General features: G+C 47.2%; 1 protein-coding gene across 1 annotated transcript; it reads left to right on the forward strand.

The window, feature by feature from the left end:
- Positions 1-350: 350 nt before the first annotated feature.
- LOC134389626 (cytochrome P450 4F2-like) lies at positions 351-16,888 on the forward strand. The gene is made up of 12 exons (XM_063113196.1): positions 351-548; positions 2,434-2,578; positions 5,399-5,452; positions 5,545-5,672; positions 7,535-7,656; positions 8,318-8,588; positions 9,742-9,808; positions 10,004-10,133; positions 15,740-15,873; positions 15,969-16,033; positions 16,204-16,286; positions 16,711-16,888. The coding sequence occupies exons 1-12, from the start codon at positions 351-353 to the stop codon at positions 16,886-16,888; spliced, it is 1,575 nt and encodes a 524-aa protein (XP_062969266.1).
- The last annotated feature ends 3,733 nt before the right edge of the window (positions 16,889-20,621 follow it).

Raw genomic sequence — 20,621 nt, forward strand, 5'->3', positions numbered from 1 at the left:
TGCCCTAAGCTGGGATGGTCACAGGGAATGAGCAAGCCCAGGAGACTGGTGATTTCTGGATAACTAAGCCTCTGGCAACCTCCCAGTGATTCAGGCTGGGCCTTTCTCAACTCTAATCAGCCTCTCCCTGCCCCTCTCTCTCTCTCTCTCTTCTGCTCCCAGCTCACTCTGCTTTCTCCCCTGGATCTCCCTGGGTCTCCCTCCCTGTTATCAGTCCTTTTTGACCCATCTCTGAGCCCTCTCTGCCCTGCCCCCAGCACCCACCTTCCCTGCCCCTCCCCACTGTCCCTGGAGCTCCTGTGGCCCTGCCTTGGCCTCGGGTCCTCACCTCTGTCCCATCTGCCTGCAGGATGCCGCAGCTGAGCCTTTCCTGGCTGGGCCTGGGGCCGGCAGCAGCCTCCCCGTGGATGCTTCTGCTGCTGGTTGGAGCCACCTGGCTCCTGGCTCGTGTCCTGTCCTGGACCTACACCTTCTATGACACCTCTCGCCGCCTCCAATGTTTCCCTCAGCCTCCAAAACGGAACTGGTTTTGGGGTCACCTGGGTTTGGTGAGTGTCACAGCTGGACAGGTCTGGGATGTCAGGGTGCATGGACTTCCCATTGGGCCAGAACTGGGGCTCAGGAGTCTGGGAGTCAGGGTGTTGTCGGGGGTCCGGGCAGCAGAGAAGGATGGGAGGTTGCTCACTCTGACCGCTGCGGTAACATCCCAAGTCTTCTCACCAGCTGTCCCCTCCCCAGCCTGCTCTGGATCCATTTACTTCTTTTCTTCCCTACATTAGTTCACTTCTGAGGGCTTATGGGGTTGGCTGCACAGAGCAGGGACCCCCTGGTGTTCCCACATTCTCCACTGCTGGACCTGAGGCCTCCTATGGGGCAGTGTCCTGGATGCGCCCCCTGCCTGACCCATTTCCTTGTATCTTCCCAGCTTGGGCTGCTGTGTTCCCTCAGAAGTTAGCTATGACCACACACATACATGAGTATAGCTGGGCCATAATGGAGCTGTGGCCAGTCTCCCACCCCCTCCCCTTTATAGGGCACCTTCCTCTTATCTTGCTCTTCCTCTCTGAGATGTACCAATGCGCCCTGTTGCCCAACCTGATAAAAGGTGTCCACTCACTTCCCCTTCCCCATATTTATGACTTCCTCTCCCCCAGACTTTGACCTATGATGTTAACTTGCTGTCATTTGTGAAAGACAGGATTGATAAGAGTGTGAACATTATAAGGGAGAGTGTGTACAGGATGCCCTTTGCCCAGAACCAGGTGTGCAGAAGGTGCCCACTGGTGGAAGCCATGTTCTGATGGACAGTCAGAGCTCACCTCTGCTCCCCAGGTTTTGCCGAGGCTGGAAGGTCTCTGGTGTGCAGACCTTTTCTATGGGAGGAACTGGAGGTCATTTGAGACATACAGGATATGACAGGATGTGTGCATCAGCCTCAGGGACAAGTCCTGAGACCACACTGCTACCCACAGTCCCCCTCTGTAGCTGCCCCCAGGCTGGAACTACTCAGGCATGAGTAGAGAAATCCATTCTCTCGAGACAAGGTGGGCCTCTCTGCAGGCAGACAGTGTGTCTTCTCCTTCTGCCTGGGGTTGCACCCTTGGTACTTAGTGATGGCCCCAGGAGGGAAGGAGCAGCAGGAAGCAGAGATTCCCTCCATCTGTGCAGAATACAGACACGAGTTCACTGCAGAGGCTACTCCAATTACTGAGGCTCCAGGGAACATGCTCTCTGTCCTTCTTCTGAGGAGGTGTGCTAGCCAGAATGCAGGTGCGTCATCATATATGTATATATATATGATGATGATATTTCAAAAAGTTCACAGAAAAATACAATTAAAAAGTAATAGGAATCATTCCTTGAACTTTTTGAAGAGTTCATTGTGTGTGTGTGTGTGTGTGTGTGTGTGTGCGTGTGTGTGTGTGTGTGTACATGCGCATGCAAGTGTACAGAGAGAGAGAGAAGAGGGGATTGTTTTTGAGAATTTGTCCACATGATTATGGAGGCTGAGAAGTCCCACGCCATGCTGACAACCAGAGAAGCTGGTGATGTGTCTCATTGTGAGTCGAAAAGACTGAGAACCTGGGGCTGCTGGTATAAGTCCTGGCATCCAGATGCTCCAGGAACTGGAGTTCTGATGTCTGAGAGTAGTAGGAGATGGATGTCCCAGCTCCAGAAGAGAGAAAATTCTCTCTTTCTCTGCCTTTTTTTTCCTACCTGGGTCCTCAAGGAATTGGATGATGCCCAACTCCACTGGGCAGGGTGGATCTTCCTTACCCAGTCTACGGATTCAAATGCTACCCTCTGCTACAAACACCCCAACAGACACAGACAGACATAAGGTTTCACAGTTATCTGGGCATCCCATAGCCCAGTCAAGTTGTCACCTACAATGAACCATCACAGGAGGTAACCATCTTGTCTTGCTTGCAGGTCCCCCCCACAGAGCAGGGCATGAGGGACTTGACTCAGCTGGTGTCCACGTACCCTCAGGGGTTTATGAACTGGTTGGGCCCCATATTCCCCATCATCAGTTTGTGCCACCCTGACAGCATCCGGTCTGTCATCAATGCCTCAGGTACCCATTGGAGCTTGTGGTGGTGGGTGCTGTGGCTCACCCGATGGCTTCCACCCCCAAGATTCTGTGCAGCCTCTGCAGGACCCTGGTCTCTCCTTCCCTCTCCTCTCTCATCTGTCTTCCTCTTTCTTGCATGTATTCACCAGTCCCCATCTCAGTGTCTCATCCCTGTATCTCCCTCTGTCTCCCTGCCCTGGTGTTCTGGGCACCACTGAGGTACCAAAACGCATCAGCCTAAGAACCTGTACAGGAGAAACCCTGATATTGAGGATATGAACCTGGAAAGACATCTCCAATGTCATTTGGTCAGAAATGGGTAGGAGTAAGATGGACCGCAACAGCTAAGAGCAGAAACAAGGTTTCTGATGGGGCAGGCTGGAAGGCTTCCTGGAGGAGAGGTTGCTGGAGCTGGATTTGAAGCATGAGTAGAAATTTTCAAAGCAGGGGGCAGGGGATGCAGGGGCATTGGAAGCATTTGAGGCCCCCCACCATGTCTGGCATCACCCTTGTGCATTCCCAGACCCTGAGGAATGAGGAGGGCTTGGAGCTGGTGGGTGATCTGGGCTGCTCGTTCCACAATGTCCAACTCTCGTGGGTCAGGTCCTTTAACCCCATCCTTTAGCTTGTCCACTGTATGTTCATTGCCCACCTGCTCCAGGTCCCAGAATCTTCAATAGAAGACCACAACTCAGCCTCGTGCCCTTACTCTCACCTCTTCCATTTCCCATCCTTGGACATACCAGGGGACGGAACAATGTCCCACAGAGAGCATGGCTTTTACACCAAACTGCTGGATGACTCTGGGCAGGTCCCTAGCTCTCTCTCGCTGCTGAGGTCCCCTTCAGTTGTAAGAGGTAGAAGCTCAATCACATGTGGTTGTAAGCAAACCAAAGACATATATTGGTTGTGACCTTCAGGCACAGTTGGATCCAGGTCTCCAGCAACGTCATTAGGAACCTGTATCCTTCTCCCCTTTTGACTTTTCTCTTTTTTGTTTTTCCTCCAAGGAAGCCCTTTCCTCATGGTATCCAGTGATGATTTCTGAAAGCTCAGTTCCCATAGGAAAGCTCACTTTTCCCCCAGAGTTCTCATTAATGTCCTATGATTCAGTTGAATTATCTTAGCCTGGGTCAAAGGACAAATTCCTAATCCAATCTCAGTGACTCTGATTGCTCAGTCTTGGCAGACATGGATATTCTAGAGCTACTGTGTTAAGGAAACCAAACAAGTCAATGGTTAGCTACTCAGGCTCTACCTTCAGACAGACCTGAGCTCGTATCTCAGGCATGCCACTTGCTCTCTGACAGACCATGGGTATCTCATTGTTCAGAGCCTCAGTTTCTTTATCTAAAAAATCGATGAACGAGAACCCAGGCGAACGTGATGGATCTAAATGGACAAAGACCTTCCTGTCCTTTCCTGAGGGACCTGAACAGTCATGTGTCGAGGACATGCAGGGAGAGCCCAGGAGGAGGCTCAACATGGGGCCCGGGTCTGGGTCTCAGCCCTGCGGGTCCTTCTCTCTGCCATCCTAGAAGAGCATGAATTGGGACCTCTTTGCTCTTATCCAGATGTGGAGCAGGGAAGAGGGTCCACTGTACACACTGGGCCTGGCGAGCACCTTGGAGGTGTGTGCTGCCGGTGGGCGGGGCGCTGGCATGCATTCATTCACATCCTCCACCCCACCTACATCAAGCCCATGCTCTTTGCTCCAGGTAGACACTGCATTGGCCACAGGATGCCCACACCTGAAGTCTCTGGGCTGTGTCCAGCTGATCGGGTGACCCGAGTGCTGATGTGAGGGCTGTGGTGGGGATGTCACAGCCTCTGCCTCACCTGGTCTCCTACCTGTCTGACCTCTGCTCATCTCTACTAATGTCTGAATGTGTCCATGTGACACCTGCTGTGTGGCCACATCTTGTCACATTTGTATCTACACCTGTGTCTTCATTACACCTGCCACATGTTACACCTGGTTACACCTGGGTTACTCCTGGGATCACGTGGAGATGGTCAAGTGTGGGGCATGCTGAGGCCAAGGGCATTTGGAGCTTGTCAGTGTCTGTCTGGTTCTCGTGTGAGGTGCTGTTTGAGATTGCCTCATTCTGCAACATTTCTCCTCTGGGCCGTGTTTGGGCTCGTCTGAGATCTGAGACTCAGAATTCCTTTGTGAATTGTCTGGGACATTACTTGAGTCTTTCTGTGGCAGGTCTTAAGGTATGTTTTGGTCACATCTAAGGCCCAGTCTAAATCACACCTGAACCACATCTGAAACCTTGAAGGGTTCATATTTTAATCTCATGTGGAGCCCATCTGTGGGCAGGTTGAGGTCATGTCACACCATCTTGGGTTCATGTTGGAGCATGCTGTGTCATTGCAGGGCTTGTCATAAATGCTGTGGCCATGTCAGGACATGTTAACATGTGCTAGTCCATATCACATGTCCCAGGTCCCTGTCAGGTGGTGTCAGAGTACTGAGGCATTCAGAGTGTCCTAGGTCCCTGTAAAGGCATTTTGTAGACTGCTGTGCTTTACTCGGGTACTGTTGAATTTGGTGGAACATGTAGGAGCCATGTCAAGACATGGTGGGGTGTGTCACACCATGTTAGGGTGTTTCTGTTCTCTAATCTGCTGCTGCAACCTGGTCTGGTTCTCCCTAATTCCCATCCTCCTCCCTGCTTGCTTAGCCCTCGGCCCCCTCCCTGCTATGCTGGGCTTGGAGGGGGATTGTGCAGATCGCTGGCTGGGAGCCTCCATCCAACAACCAAAGTTCCTCCCCTCCCCCTCTCCATGGCCCCTGATTGTCCTCTTTCATGTCAGCTGCCATCGCACTCAAGGATATGACTTTGTACGGGTTCCTGAAACCGTGGCTTGGTGAGCAACTGCATGTGAAGGGGTTTGGGGACAACCTTGGGGGACCAGGGGAAGGTGATGCCTTTGCCCACTGGCCACGGCTACCAAACTAGGGGATGGGCTGCTGCTGAGTGCTGGTGACAAGTGGAGCCGCCACCGCCGCCTGCTGACACCCGCCTTCCACTTCAACATCCTGAAGCCCTATGTGAAGATTTTCAACCACAGTGTGAATGTCATGCACGTGAGTCACATGAACCCAGGGTCCCAGCTGGAGCCTTGGGAAGGGATAGGAGCCTCAGATGGGTTAGTCTGGAATTATGGCTCTACTGGGTGACTTTGGGGTCATTTTCCTTCCTTTCCAAGCCTTGGGTTCTCATCTGCAAAATGGGGATAATAATCCCTACCTAAAGAGCAGTCAAGACACTGTAATGTATTCATGTCCAGGGCACATAGCAGGAGCACAGAAGCTGTCAATGTCTAGCTTTACTTCTCCAAATCCCTGGCATCTTGAAATCCTGTTGATGATAATGATGAAGATTGCATAGTAGCTATTACTGAGTAACAAACTACTCCACAACTCACTGGGTTATAGTGATAAGGGTTTATGATTGTCAACACATCCGTGGGGTCAGTGGCTGGCTCTTCTGGTCCTGGATGGGGTCACTCATGGTGTATGATCAGCTGTGGGTCAGGTAGGCAGCTTCGCTGATCCTGGCTCAGGTCTCTCACATGTTTGGGGCTTGTCCAGCTTCAGGCGAATCAGGAATGGCATCAGCTGGGACAAGTGAACTTGTCTCCCTGTGATTGTCTTTTTCCAGAAGGCATCCGGGCATGTTCACATGGCAGAGACAGGGTCCCAGGGAGTGAGAGGAGCCTGCAGTGCCTCTGAGGTCTTAGGTTTATTAGAGTTACTACCTCATCCTTCAAACCACGTTGTGTTGGCCAAAGAAACTCAGAAGTCAGCACAGAATCAAAGGGGATTAAACAGGCTCCATCTCTTACTGGATGTGGCTGAAAAATCACATTGGCATGAATGTGGAAACTGGGAGAAGTGAAGAACTCACAGTAAGGGTTTTATAAAGTGCCCAGGATTCTTGCTTGCAAGCTGAAAAATTAGCTTGTTACTTTTCCATGGAGTCTGCCAGAAGACATGAAACCCCTGGATGACAGACAAAGAACAGTTTCTTACTCACAGCATGGCAAGCATCCTGGGCTTCTGGTTGATTACTTTCCTTTCCCCAAGCCACTGAATCCCTTGGACTCAATACAGGTGGGCGTCAACAGATGTCTGTTCCTTTAGTGCACTGAATTACAGGGGAGAAGCACCAAGCTTAGGGCTTCTGCTTTTATACTAAGCAGAAACCAGCCTGATATTTATTCAGGGAGTGATTACCATATCTCTCAAGATTTTTTCTCTGCATACACAACTGTGAGAAATGGCTAAAGTTAAAAACATCAGGATCACGCATTTTTGTCATATCCAGCAAAGTGCCATGAGGACTACCTCTCCCCCCACAGGGATCTATTTAATATCAATTTAAAACAATGAGGATGAGGAAAGGTAATATTTATTGAGCTCTCATCATATACCAGAGACGATATCATGTGCTAGTTCCATGATATATGTTGTGTAATTTAATTTTCGCAGCATTGTTGGACAGAGGTTATTATCGCCCCATTGCAGATGATGAAAATGAGGTTCAGAGGGATCTTCCCCAAATTCACCCAGCTAGCAAAAGAGCTACAAGTGGTGGGGCCGGGATTCTAATTTTGTTTATCTTACACCAAAGCAGGTCACTTTAATTGTTACTGAAGATCTCACAGGTGGGGACCAAGGGAGGGCATTGAGTTGAACAAGGGCACACAGAGCAGAGGAGGCAGAGCTGGGACTTGACCCAGGTCTCCTGACTCCCATCCTTGGGTCTTCATCTCCCAATGATAACAGCTTCCACTCTCATCCAAGCTTGATCCTCCCTGGTGATGGGTACCTGGCGCAGAAGACCAAAAGGCTGATTCTGGGGGAGTCCATCCTGGTGCTTGGGGATGGGGAGGGGCTCAGGTGAGCCAGGTCCCAGCCCCAGTTCTCTCCTGTTCTCTGTCCAGGCCAAGTGGCAGCGCCTGGCCTCACAGGGCAGTGCCAATCTGGACATGTTTGAGCACATCAGTCTCATGACCTTGGACAGTCTGCAGAAATGTGTCTTCAGCTTCGACAGCAACTGTCAGGAGTGAGTCCTTGCCCAGGGCCTGGGAACTTGAGCCATGGTCCCATGGGAACAGGTAGGGGAGGGAGGACTGGCCAGGGCAACCGGAAAAGCCTTCCTTGAGGAGGTGGGTCAGATCTGGGCACTGAAGGGCAGGGTAGGGCAGAGAGAAACCATAGTCTTGCAGGCAGGGAGAAATATTTAAGTAAAGGCAAAAAGTCTAGGATGAGCTGAGCATGGGCAACAAGACAGTAGAAATGAGGTATAAAGGTAGACAGATCCTACATCTCAAGGACATAGAAAAACTGAGCAAAGGGGTGTGAACGTGATCATAAGGTTAGCAGGGAGCTATGGAAGGTGTTTGAGTTGATGATGGGCACGGTCAGAGCTGAGCTCTCTGAAGGACTGACATCATGTAGACAATAAATGGAGTTGACATTGGATGCAAAGAGCATACAGAAAGTACTGGGCCATGAACCACGTGGAAAAGATTGAGGCCTGAGTTGTGTAGACTGAGATGGGATGGAGGGAAGAGAGTTTGGAGATACCCACTGTGTATCTGTGAGACCGTCTGTTTCTGGACACTCAGTCTCTTAATGGGAAGTAGCTCCAGCTGCTGGTGGGAGTTCCTTCACAGACTTCAGGTGTGTTACATTGTTGCCTCCTTTATGTCCTCATCCTGCAGGAAGCCCAGTGAGTATATTGCCGCCATCTTGGAGCTCAGCGCCATTGTGTCAAAAAGGCAACGTCATCCCATCCTGCACGTGGACCTCCTGTACTTTCTCACTGCTGATGGGCGGCGCTTCCTCAGGGACTGCCGCCTGGTGCACGACTTCACAGACGCCGTCATCCAGGAGAGGCGCCGCACCCTCCCCGATCAGGGTGTTGATGATTTCCTCAAGGCCAAGGCCAAGACCAAGACTTTGGACTTCATTGATGTGCTTCTGCTGAGCAAGGTGGGCTACTCTGGGACCTGCATTCAAGAGGTAGAATGGATCTTTATGTCAGAGGTCAGATATAAAGAACTCAGACTTGATCTAGGGGGAACTGGGGAGCCCTAGAAACTATTGGAGAAAGGGAAGAACAGGTCAGAGATAAGTTTTAGAAATGACTCTGTGGAATGTAGTCAGAAGGAGATTGCTAAGTTTCAAATGGGAAGAACCTGAGATTTTACTCCATTTACAACTTAGCAAGTTATTCTGCCACGTTATTTATATCTGTACCTCTGTACCTATGTGTTTGTCTATGTCTATGTCTGTGCTGACAGATTCACCAAACCCCTGCCTAAGAGCAGCTCATTTATTACTCGCAGCAAGAAGAGTAGACAGAGTAGGATGGTAGCTCTGGCTCCCATTTTCAAATTCTTTGAGGACAGCACAATGTATTTCCTGTATGTGTGGCAGAGTTTGCATCATAAGAGGGCCCCCACATGATGAGTCTCGGAAATGATATAGAACAGATGGCACATACGCCCATTCTTTCTTCCATAGAGAGAAAGACACACATACACAGGCACACACACATACAGAGAGACAGACAGAGAGGAGAGCGAGAGAGAATGAGAGGTGGGAGGGAGGGAGGGAGGGAGGGAGGGAGGGAGGGAGGGAGAGAGACAGAGAGAGAGAGAGAGAGAGAGAGAGAGAGAGAAACACTTTACTTATTTATTTATTCTGTAATCCTCTCCAAAGAGATGGCAATGTCTACAGTTTTCCAACCAAAATATTTCCAGGGGAGATAAGATTCTGTATCTACCACTTAGAATATGCACAAATATCTTTGGAGCAATCCTTAATCTCTAACTTCCGAGACAAATTGCCATTCCACCATGCTGTAAGCCAGGTTGCCAGTAATTTCTCCTAAATGTTCTCATCATGCAGAATCATGAAAATATTCATGGATCATTGATTTCTCCCACTATGGACAAAACAGGACTCAAGGGACCCAGGGAGGAAGCCAGTGGGGTCGGGCTCTGGTGATGGTGAGCAGGAGAGGTCTACGTGTAGAGTGAGCTTGGGTTTCAGGAAGGATGCTGGATATCCAGGATTGCCTCAGGTTAGACTCAGCAGCCCACCGAGCTAGTGTGCTATGTGGGCATTGTCTTCTCTCCAGGATGAAAACGGGAAGGAGTTGTCAGATGAAGACATCAGAGCAGAGGCTGACACCTTCATGTTTGAGGGTGAGGGTCACAGTGTGGGGCTACAGTGGAACAGGTGTCTCTCAATCCAGGGATGTGGCTGGTGGACTCTGAATCACTAAGTTCTGCCCATTTTCCCCTCCCCCATCCTCCCTGAGGGTCTCAATGTGAGGGCGCTGTCCACCCCTCCGGTGCTGAAGTAGCCCGGAGACCCAAGCCTGCCTGGCTATCCCTCAGGTCATGACACCACAGCCAGTGGACTCTCCTGGGTCCTGTACAACCTTGCAAAGCATCCGGAATACCAGGAGCGCTGCCGGCAGGAGGTGCGAGAGCTCCTGAGGGACCGCGAGCCTAAAGAGATTGAATGGTGAGTTCAGGTCCTTCATGGCCTGTTCCTGAGCCCCTTTCATTGGCCCTGCTCCTTAGGTGGGGAAGAGGGAAGTAGTTTTTGTTAATTCTGCCATTGTGACTTAGTGGGAAAAGAAGCAGAGCCCATAGTCAGGGCCTGGTTAGCAGGTGAACGATTGCAAGAATTTGGGACACAAGTTCTGTGCGGTTAAGAGAATTAGTGGCAATGCATGCGGGCAGATGATGCCACTCAGCACATATTCAGTAAATAAACTTCCCTCCACTCCCTTTCTTATCTCCCTAAAATAGCAATTTTTTCAAACACCACCACTCTCTGGATGTTTGCTCCTCTGTACCCTAATTCCTACACTTCTGACTAGTCCAGGGATTCACTGGGGACCCCAGGGAGAAAGACTAGTCCATGTCTTGTCCACAACACCTGCATCGTCCATCCTTCCTGTCTTTGTGCAGCAAACACTCCCACATAGCCTTCCCATCTGCAATTATTTACCCAGACACTTTCTGTGCTCTGGAGACACGAAAATGACTCAGCCTGGGCCTCTGCCTTCCAGGAGCTCCCAGCCATGTGGGAGACCAGTCCCAGGTCAGGATGCTCCCAGAGAAGCAAGGCTGGGGTAAAAAAGTGTCTCAGAACAGACCTATGGTTACAAGAGGTGGCAAAAGCAGAGGAGAGGGGTTAGGGAGAAACTAGGTAAGGGACACAAAGAATAATTACCATTGTAATAATGAACATCCCAATACTATGACTCAATCATCACATATTGTACACAAACACTGATAGTCAACACTGTTCCCTAAAAACGTGAATAATCAGTTGTGTTACAATTAAAAAAATGTATCTCAGCTGAACCCCTTAACGATGGTCAACAGACATTTGGGGGCAGTTGAACGACAGTGCTGTAGCTCAGGAAGAGACTTTAGGCAAACGTGCAGAGAAGAGAGAACAGAAAAGATGGACCAGGAAAGGAGAGGGAGAGGTTTGTGTGAAAGTGGGGAGAGGGTCATAGAGAGAGAAAGAGGGGGGAGGAACGAGGAGGGAGAGAGAGAAAGACAGAGGGAGGGACAGAGTCATGATGAGATGATGAAACTGGAGGTGGCAGCAGAGGCTGGCTGAGGAAATCTTGCAAAGCAATAGCAATGGGTTAGATTTTAATGTAAGGGCAATGGGGAGCCATGGGCAGTGTTTGAGCAGGGGAGGGACAGGTCAGATCTGGGTAGTAGAAGGACCTTCCTAGAACTGGTGTGGAGGGCATACTGGAGAGGACAAGCTGTAGACGGACCGCACAGAGAGGGGATTCTGAGAACTGAGCGAGGCAGAGGCTCGGGGACAGAGAGGAGGGTTTGGACGGGACAGGCATTTTGGGAGTCGTGTGCTCTCCTCCAAGCCTTTGCTCCGCACAACGGTCCTGTGAGGCAGAGAAACATTTTTAAGCTTGGTAAAATCAAGGCCTCATGAAAAATAATGCGCTTGTAAAATGAAGTTTACCAATGAATTTACGATAAAATGAGGTTTCTTCTTAAGCCCCTCCGTAGCAGTGACTAAGGTCAGTGGTTGCTTTGTGTCCTTCCAGGAAATGGCTATCCTCATGCCCACATTTTTATAAACACCCAGACTCTTTTTCTGCACAAATGAGAGACACATGTCTGCACACCAACAATATAATTTTGAGTTATTTTCTTTTCTGTCATAGTATGAGTTTTGAAAATGGTTTTATTTTAAAATTTGATTTTAATTTTTAGTTGACAAACTTTGATTATATATATTTCTGATGTACAGTGAGATGATATATGTACACAATATGGAATGTTTAAATTAAGCAAATACACATGTCCATCTCTTCGTATGGTTATAATTTTAGGGGAGAACATTAGAAATTTACTGTCTTACCAACTTTGAAATATTATTATTTTCTGTAGTCACTATGTTGTACAATAAACCTAAAAAACGTACCTCTCTTCTCTAACTGAAACTTATACCCATTGACCATCATCTTCCCATTTCCTGCCCTTATATATCCAGCTGCTGTAACCACCATTCTACCCTCTGTTTCTACGAGTCTGACTATTTTATATGCCACAGATGAGTAAGATCATGCAGTACCTGTCTTGGTGTATCTGGCTTAATTCACTTAGCATGACGATCTCCAGGTTCATCCATATCACTGCAAATGACAGAATTTTCTCCTTTTTTAAAGGGGTAATTAGTATTGCATTTGTATGTATACCACATGAAAAATGCGTTTTAAATGACAAAAACAATAATGAGAACGAGTTCTTCATGCACTGAATGAGACATTACAGAGAAGACTTGGGTTATCCTTGACATTCCTCCCACCCAACCTAATCTCCTCACTTCCTCACAAGAGGTTCCAGAGCCATCAGTTTGCCTTCTATCTATCTATCTGTCTATCTATCTGTCTATCATCTATCTATCTATCTATCTATCTATCTATCTATCTATCTATCTATCTATCTATCTATCTATCTATCTATCTGCCTATCCATCTATAATCTATCTAATCTCCATATATATGTTCATATACTTTTTGCCATTTTGCATTGACATACATTTTTTATATAACATTTTGTCCACTCAGCAGTGTGTCTTACAGCACTTTTTTTAAAGGCTGCATGGATTCCATATTTTATCCAGCTCATCTCATGTTGAAGACACGTGTCTGATTATAATAGATAGTGTCAATTTACCTTCCAGAGTCTGTACTGATTTGCTTTCCAGCTTGCAGTGTGTGATATGAAAAATGATCCCTATTTCCTCCTTTTTGTCAGCTGTATGGTATTCTATCATGTGTAGGTACCATAATTTATCTAAATATCTTACCACTGATTTATATTTGGTTTGTTTCCAGACTTTTGCTAAATTAAACATCGCTTGGTCAACATGTGAGTATGGTGACTGTTGCTTACACGCATGTGTGAGCATCTCTGCAGGACAGATTCCCAGAAGTGCAACTACTCCATCAAAGACCATTTTTTAGTGCATTACATGATTTTAAAAATGACTGCAAATCCATTCCTGTTAGCTGAGTCTTACCGCACCAGCTTCAGATAACTTTCTCAGTAACACTATTGAATTACTCAATTTAAAATCTTTGCTGATCTTTGTATTTCTTCTAACACATGTTTCCTTAAATAAGAGTGAGATCGAGCATCTCTTGCTCATGTTGATAATAAACCACTGGTTTTCTTTCCATGTGAGTGTTCATCTTACATTCTTTGCTCTCTTTTGGGGTCCTCTTTAAAAAAATATTTACTTATTACAATGTGTATTAAAAATCATCTTTTTTTTCTGTCTTCTGTTGCTAAGGATTGCCTTTAGACTTTTGGGGTACTTTTGGTTAATTTCTATTAAGTCAAATTTGTCCACATTTTCTTTTACCCACATACTATCTACACACTATACACTTCTCGGGGTTTTGTGTGGCTTCCTTTAGCAGATGTGAGGTTTTCACTTATTCACGTGTCTGTCTCTGAGCTCTCTCTTCTGTTCCATGTGTCTCTTTTCCTGTTTTTCAGCAGTGGCACATGATTTGTATGACTGCACCTTTGTAACAGGTCTTAATATCTGGTAAAATGAGTTCTCTGCCTCTTTAATCTTTTATTTTCAAATTAACCCAACTCTTCAAGACCTTTTATTCTTCCAGAAATATTTTAGAATAAGTCCGTCAAGTTTCAAAAAAAAAAAAATCCGGTAGCTTTTCATTAGAAGTGAATACATTCTTTTGGTGAATTTGAATGTATGATTGACTTCTAGAAAACCGATTACTTCTTAATATTGACACATACTATCCCAGAGTGTGGAATGGATATCCATCTATTCAAATACTCTTTTGTCTTTTAATAGAGTTTAAATATTTGCTTAGAGATGTTGTGCATGTTCTGTTCAACTAACCCTTAGCTACTTTTGTTGTAGTGGTGTATTGTATCTTTGATTTGGATTGAAGGAAATTTATATATTCATTTGGAGTAGAGAGATTTCATGTTTCTTAAATTTAATGCATGTGTTTTATATCATTAGTATTAGCGTCTTCTATTTTTTATTATCTTTTCCAACTGGCTGTTATTTCTAAGGAGAAAAACTAATAATTTACAGATACAAATTTTCACCCATAGACATAGTACCTGCTAAAGATGGCATCTTATATCCAGAGAAAAACATATAGATCATTTTGTAAAAGCTCTTTAAGCAACTGGGAAGTTGCTTGGGAAAAATTCTAGTCAACCTGCTTCTCACACCTTATAACAAGATAATATCAAGACAAATCAAGTATTTAATTTTTTTAAAAAGTCTTATTAGTTCTAGGAGAAACCATGGAAAATTATTTTATAGCTCAGAGTAGAGAAAAACCTACTTTGTCACCAATCTCCAATGTAGAAGGATCAAGATCGATCAGAGATTGATATACTATTAAATGAAAAAAGATACAGATCAGTGTTTAGTATATGGTATGCTGCTATATTATTTTTATGACTTTTTAATTTTTTTCCACTTTTATTTTATTGTGGTTAAACATATATAACATAAGGATTGCTATTTTAAGCCTTTTAAAACATGCATTTCATGGAATTAATTATATTCACAATGCTGTGCAACTACCACCTCTATTTCCATAACTTTTTCACCATCCTAAGCAAAAACCCTGTACCAATTAAGAGTAACTTCCATTATTCCTTCCCCTCTTGTTTCTGGTAACCTCTAAATTACTTCTGCCTCTGAATTTTTTTAAAATTAAATTTATTTTTTCTTAATCGACCCATAGTAATTGTAGATATTTATGGAGTAAAATATGATATTTGGGTACATTTATACACTGTGCAATGATCATATCAGGGTATTTAGCATATCCTTCACTTCAAAAGTAGCTCTAAAAGGACACATTAAAAAATAGTTATAACCTAGACAACCTGTGGAGAGGGGAAGTGGGTAGTGTTGGGCCATAGGGGTAGGTGATGTTTTATAGTTTACAAATTTTGAACCAGGTAACCATATCAGCTACTAAACTTTCAACAGCCACCCCCCAAAAAACGATTAAAGAAACGAATTTGGTCCCTTACTGTATCTTCAATATTTGTAAGAGTTTTGCAATGAATTATCTTGTGTTTTCTAAGTATGAAATCACTATCTGTCAAATAATATATTTACCCCAACATTCCAACGTGCATTACTCTTCTTTTTTTCCTTGTCTAATTGCATTTGCTAGTATCTCTAGTACAGTGATACATAAGAGCAAAATATTGAATTTTTTAATTTTTTTGCTTACTCATTTACATTTAGATTTTGTTTTCTGGCCATAAAGAATATTTATCTTTAAGCAAATTTATTAACTCTTTCTGGTTGATGTTTAACGTTCTTTCGGATGATGTTTTGCTTAGAAAAGATATCTTTAAAACACGAGCTAAATTTTCTCTGATACTTTTCTAATTCTGTGCTTTCCTAATTTTTTTTCTGCATTTTTATTTTCAAACATATGATCCATCTGGAGTTTATTTTGTTATAGGTAGAAAAGGTCTCACTGGGCAACAGAGGGATTGGAAGACTGTTTTTGATGTCTGGATAATTCTAGGGCGGCTGGGATGTTTTCATAGGGATGACCTGGCGGAGCTGCCCTTCCTGACCATGTGCATCAAGGAGAGTCTGCGCCTGCATCCCCCGGTCACAGTCATCTCTCGCCGCTGTACCCAGGATGTAGAGCTCCCAGAAGGCCGCATCATTCCTAAAGGTGCCCACAACACGAGGGGGAGGAGGCTCCTGGGATGGAAGTGGGGCCCTTCAGGCTCTGGGGCCTTGTCTTGACTGCCCCCTCCTGTCTCACAGGTGTCACCTGCCTCCTCAGTATTTTCGGGATCCATCACAATCCAGCTGTGTGGCCAGACCCTGAGGTGCTGTCTACCCCTCCCAGTCCTTGTCCATTCCAGGGGTCCTAGAGAAGAGGGCAGAGTTTTAACTTGGGAAATGAGACATCACCTCCCCCACCACACACATCTGTCCCTCCAAGGCTGGTTGTCCTGGGAGACCCCAGCCAGCAACCCTGTCTTGGTCTCCCCTCCAGGTCTATGACCCCTTCCGCTTCGACCCCGAAAACATCAAGGGGAGGTCACCTCTGGCTTTTATTCCCTTCTCGGCAGGGCCCAGGTGAGGCCAGCGAGCTTCTGGGCAGGGATGGGGTGATGGAAGTGGGGGTCTGGGCACGACAGTGGAGAAGGGCACGGGGAGGGGTGAAGTCGGAGATGGTCAGAGTTCCAGCTCTCCTTCCCTCCCATCCTCCAGAAGTTATGGGCAAAGTTCTGGGGATGGAGCTTGGTTGGGTAAGTCCAGGAGGGGTCCGTGGTGTGCTCCACGCCCCCACCCCATATCTGCTATTCTGAGTTGGGGCCTGGATTCTGGGCCTGGCTCAGGGGATACACAAGCCCACGTAGGGGTCCCAGGCACAGTTAACCCCCTCTGTGCCCCTCAGGGTGAGCAGGGTGGGGGTGGGGGTCCTAGTCCAGGTTTCCGGTGCGATGGGGCCCAGGGAGGAGGTCCTTCGCGCAGTCAGTGCCCCCATCTCGACCTCCAGGAACTGCATCGGGCAGACGTTCGCCATGTCCGAGATGAAGGTGGCCCTGGCGCTCACGCTGCTGCGCTTCCGCGTCCTGCCCGACGACGAGGAGCCTCGCAGGACGCCAGAGCTGATCCTGCGCGCGGAGGGCGGACTCTGGCTGAGGGTGGAGCCGCTGAGCACGGGCCCGCAGTGATGCACCCACTGCCCCCTTGCCTGGGAACCCACACCGAGCCCACCCACCTACCTTTGCAGATTCCCAGTAATAAAATTGTGCTGTCGCTTCTGCCTGAGCTTCACCGAGAGCCAGCAGGGGGCGCTGGGGGACCGCGGGGAATCCAGGGAACAGGGACGGGTTGGTGGAGCTGGGGCTGGTGTGTGTGAGCCCAAGACAGTGACTGCCTCTCTGGCTGACCACAGGGTCCCCACCCTGATGGCAGGTTCTCCCAGAGCCCAGGTATGGACTTTATCCTGCATTTGATAGGGAGTCATGGGAGGTGTTTGAGTAGGAAAGGGACCAGGGTTAAGGATGGATTTAAGGAGCAAGACTGAGGCTCTGGTTCAGGAAGGAGAGCCAGTAGAAACAGAACCATTCGTCTGTGCTGTGGGTGTCTCCCAAGAAAGGCCATGGCCAGCCCAGAACACAGGGGAGGAGGCCTGCAGCTTGAACCCTGCCCGACTCTCCAGGATTCTAAGTTCCCTTCGTGCTCTTGCAAATGTCCCACTTCTGTCAGTTGTTGCCCCTCTCAGTTGTTCTCACCTGTGACCTCCCCCCTTATCCTTCAGAAAAGCCCCTCTCTCTTCTCTTCTGGGCCCCCTGGTGCTGCCCAACACTGTGGACAACCAATACTGGCTGAGCACACACTGTCCACCCGTTGCCCTCACAAGACTGTCAGGGGGAGGACTCATCCCCCACATTTCACCTCCAGGTTCCTCCTGCATTCCCATCACAGGCCGCACTGTCCCATCTTAGGGTGGGTTGGGGGGTAGAACCATCCTATTTGACACTTGAGATTCAAGGCCACACTATTGGAAACAAAAGTCACCCTCAACAGCATGAGATCTGGAGCCAGACTACTTGGGCTCGCCTCAGCTCTGCTGTGTGACTTGGGTAAGTTACTTCCCCTCTCTGTGCCTCAGTTTCCTCAACCATATGAGGACAGCAGCCCTACCTATTTCAGGATTGTCCTGAGGGCTACATGTAAAGGTTTAGAGCTGAGCCTTGTGCATAGTAAATGCACAATAAATGTGGCCATTGTTACTTCTCATAAAGTCTGGCTATTCAGGCACGTTACACTTCAATAGAGTTATTTTTGCTGTGACTGTTAAGACTGTGTCTTGGAAGTCAAAGGCAAGAATTCTAGTATTTGTGCTCATTGAATGAGCTCTTCCCCCTTGAGCTGTGCATAGAGGAGGCAATTGTTTCTGAAACTGAGGGGAGACATGGTGCAAGGGGATAGGAGAATCCTCAGTTAATGTCTCAAATTATATCCTGCTGTGAACACTGATCTCTTTTCATAGCTGAAGGGCCTGTGCCTCTGAGCCCCTGGCTGACCCCTCCAATCTCCTCTCCGGCTGGTCTCCCTCCCTCACTGTGCCTAGATTCTGATCTCCTGGTAGACTCTGTTTTCATGTCTCAGGACCTTTGCTCCTGCTCTTTCTTGTGCTTGGGGTGCTCTTCTCCAGCTCTTTTGTGCCTGAGTCTCATCATTCAGGTCTTGGCTAAAGAGTTACCTCCTTAGAGAGCTTCTTTCTTTCCTATCGAAGAATGACCCATCCCAGTTAATTTTGATTTCACCACTGCATTTTTTTTATAGGTTGTCCCATCACCTATAATAATCTTCTTTATTTGTTGATCATGTGGAATATTTACTAACGTTAAAATATCCATAGTATCAAAGATGAGAATGTGCAAGGACCTTTGAAACTAAACTGGCCTAGTGCATACAACTGGATAAGTGGCCCTGAGGTATTTTGTACATCAATTAAGAGATTCATTGCAAGACAGAAATTTCACAAGTGTCCTAAGTAGAATCTGCCATGCAGTGCTACATGAAGCAACACATTAAACGCTGTTCTGGAAAGAAATATGGAGTCTCAGTTCCAAAAGTTTGGAATTCTTGAGTTTAGCACAGGTAAGTAGGTTTATTTCTGGCAGGACTATTCAGAGCACTTAAAGTTCTGATGTGGCTGAGAGTTTCAGAAAAGGACCAAAGTATGGACTATTTTGCAAATAGGGTTGGGAAAGCGTGATGAGTAATATTTACTCGGTGTCTACTCTACCCCAGCTATATAATGGTATAGAAATCGAGGCTCAGGTTTTGTAGCCCATGAGAGGAGTTGGGATTTGAATGAAGGTCTCAGAGGAGGCTTGGTGCAGAATTAAGAATCATGATTCTAAATAGAGTCCTGCAGACCCTGCAAGTTTAAAGTCAACCTATGGGAGGAAGAAGAGATTAACAGAGGAAATTAGCAGAAATTAATTAAGAAATTAACAGAAGACCTTTTTGGCCACATCTGGTGTAAGTGGCCCTGCCCCCTAAAAACACACCCAGGTAGGCCTCAGAATCGGATTTTGTGATAAGCCCGGGAATTCTCCTCAGAAAGACAGATGCTGGCTCTCTCCTCTCTCTCTCTCCTCTCTCTGGGTTTGGTGTTTCTCAATGGGTCCTGAAGTCTGGGAGAAAAGGGTTTTAACAAATGGTTACTGCAGATCTCCACAGTGAATGGAGAGAGAATGGAACAGAGAACAGGACACTAAAGGAAACTCACTAAAGGCCCAGCCTCCCCAGGTAAAGTTTTCCTAAATCCAGCAACTGGGAAGGAGTCTTTAGACTGCCTGCCAGCCTCCCACCCATGCCTGCTGATGGGGTCATGAGCCACCCACCCACAAAGAGTCCTGATGTGGAAGTGAACCTAAATACAGCCAGCACAAAGGGAACACCTATTAACAGGGTCACTCACGCGTCAACAGGCCACCCACATTCACCAGCATTTACCTAAGGGCATGAAAGAGAAAGAACCAAGGAAACAGAGCTGACCTCAAGTTACAGAGTCAATGCAGGGAAGAGAAGACAGCCCAAGAATGTGCTCATTTCTATTTGTCAGGCGATCAGCTGAGCTGCCGAGGGTTGGAGCAGCCAGTTCAGATCACAAGCCAATGTGAAGGTGACTGTCCAGGCTTCCATCACTCACTGTGACAGCGAAAGCATGAGGCCACACCAGAGACTGCACTGTCTCCCTCCCTTCCATTATTTCCCCATTTGAGGGTTAGGTGGGTCACACAGGCGTGAGGGTCATCTCACTGCTGGGAAACCCTCAGCAAAGATTTTATGGCCCGGGCTGTTGAGGGGAGGAAGAGGGAAGACTAGGAGAGGAAAAGCATTGAGTCATAGTGTGGGAAAGGTGTCTTCAGGTTTCCCCTCCTTTACCCTGATGAGGAGGTCTTGGCAGAGGTGCCTGCAGAAGCCCTCTGCGGAAGGCTCCCAGTACAGAGACCTTTGGTTGGAGGTGCCTGGGCTAGGAATGCAGACGTGTGTGAGACCGTGGCTGAACAGGGCGCCTGAGTCCACGACGGCAACTCTCCTAGGACGCAGCAGTGCATTGATTATGTACCGAGGCTGGTGTGGGGAGGGCAGCTTCCCTCCTGAGGCCTGTGGTGGAAAGCCTCTGTAATTGTCTGTGGTCAGGCCTGAAAGATCCCATATAACCAGGAGCCGGACTTGTGACTATTCTCCAGAGATACCTGAGATGATAGTGTGTCCATAGAACAAAATGGTGCTATTAATATGAAAAATCAGGTGTCATGAAAGAGTTTGCATAAATCACAAAGACACAGAAAATTAAATGTAAGGATCCCTACGTTAATCTATACGTTTTCTGTAGGCAACATTCAGCACGCATAACCAGTTTTTTGAGAACTCCAGGCT

The sequence above is a fragment of the Cynocephalus volans genome, chromosome 10 (assembly GCF_027409185.1).
Source record: "Cynocephalus volans isolate mCynVol1 chromosome 10, mCynVol1.pri, whole genome shotgun sequence".
In the NCBI taxonomy this organism is placed as follows: domain Eukaryota; kingdom Metazoa; phylum Chordata; class Mammalia; order Dermoptera; family Cynocephalidae; genus Cynocephalus; species Cynocephalus volans.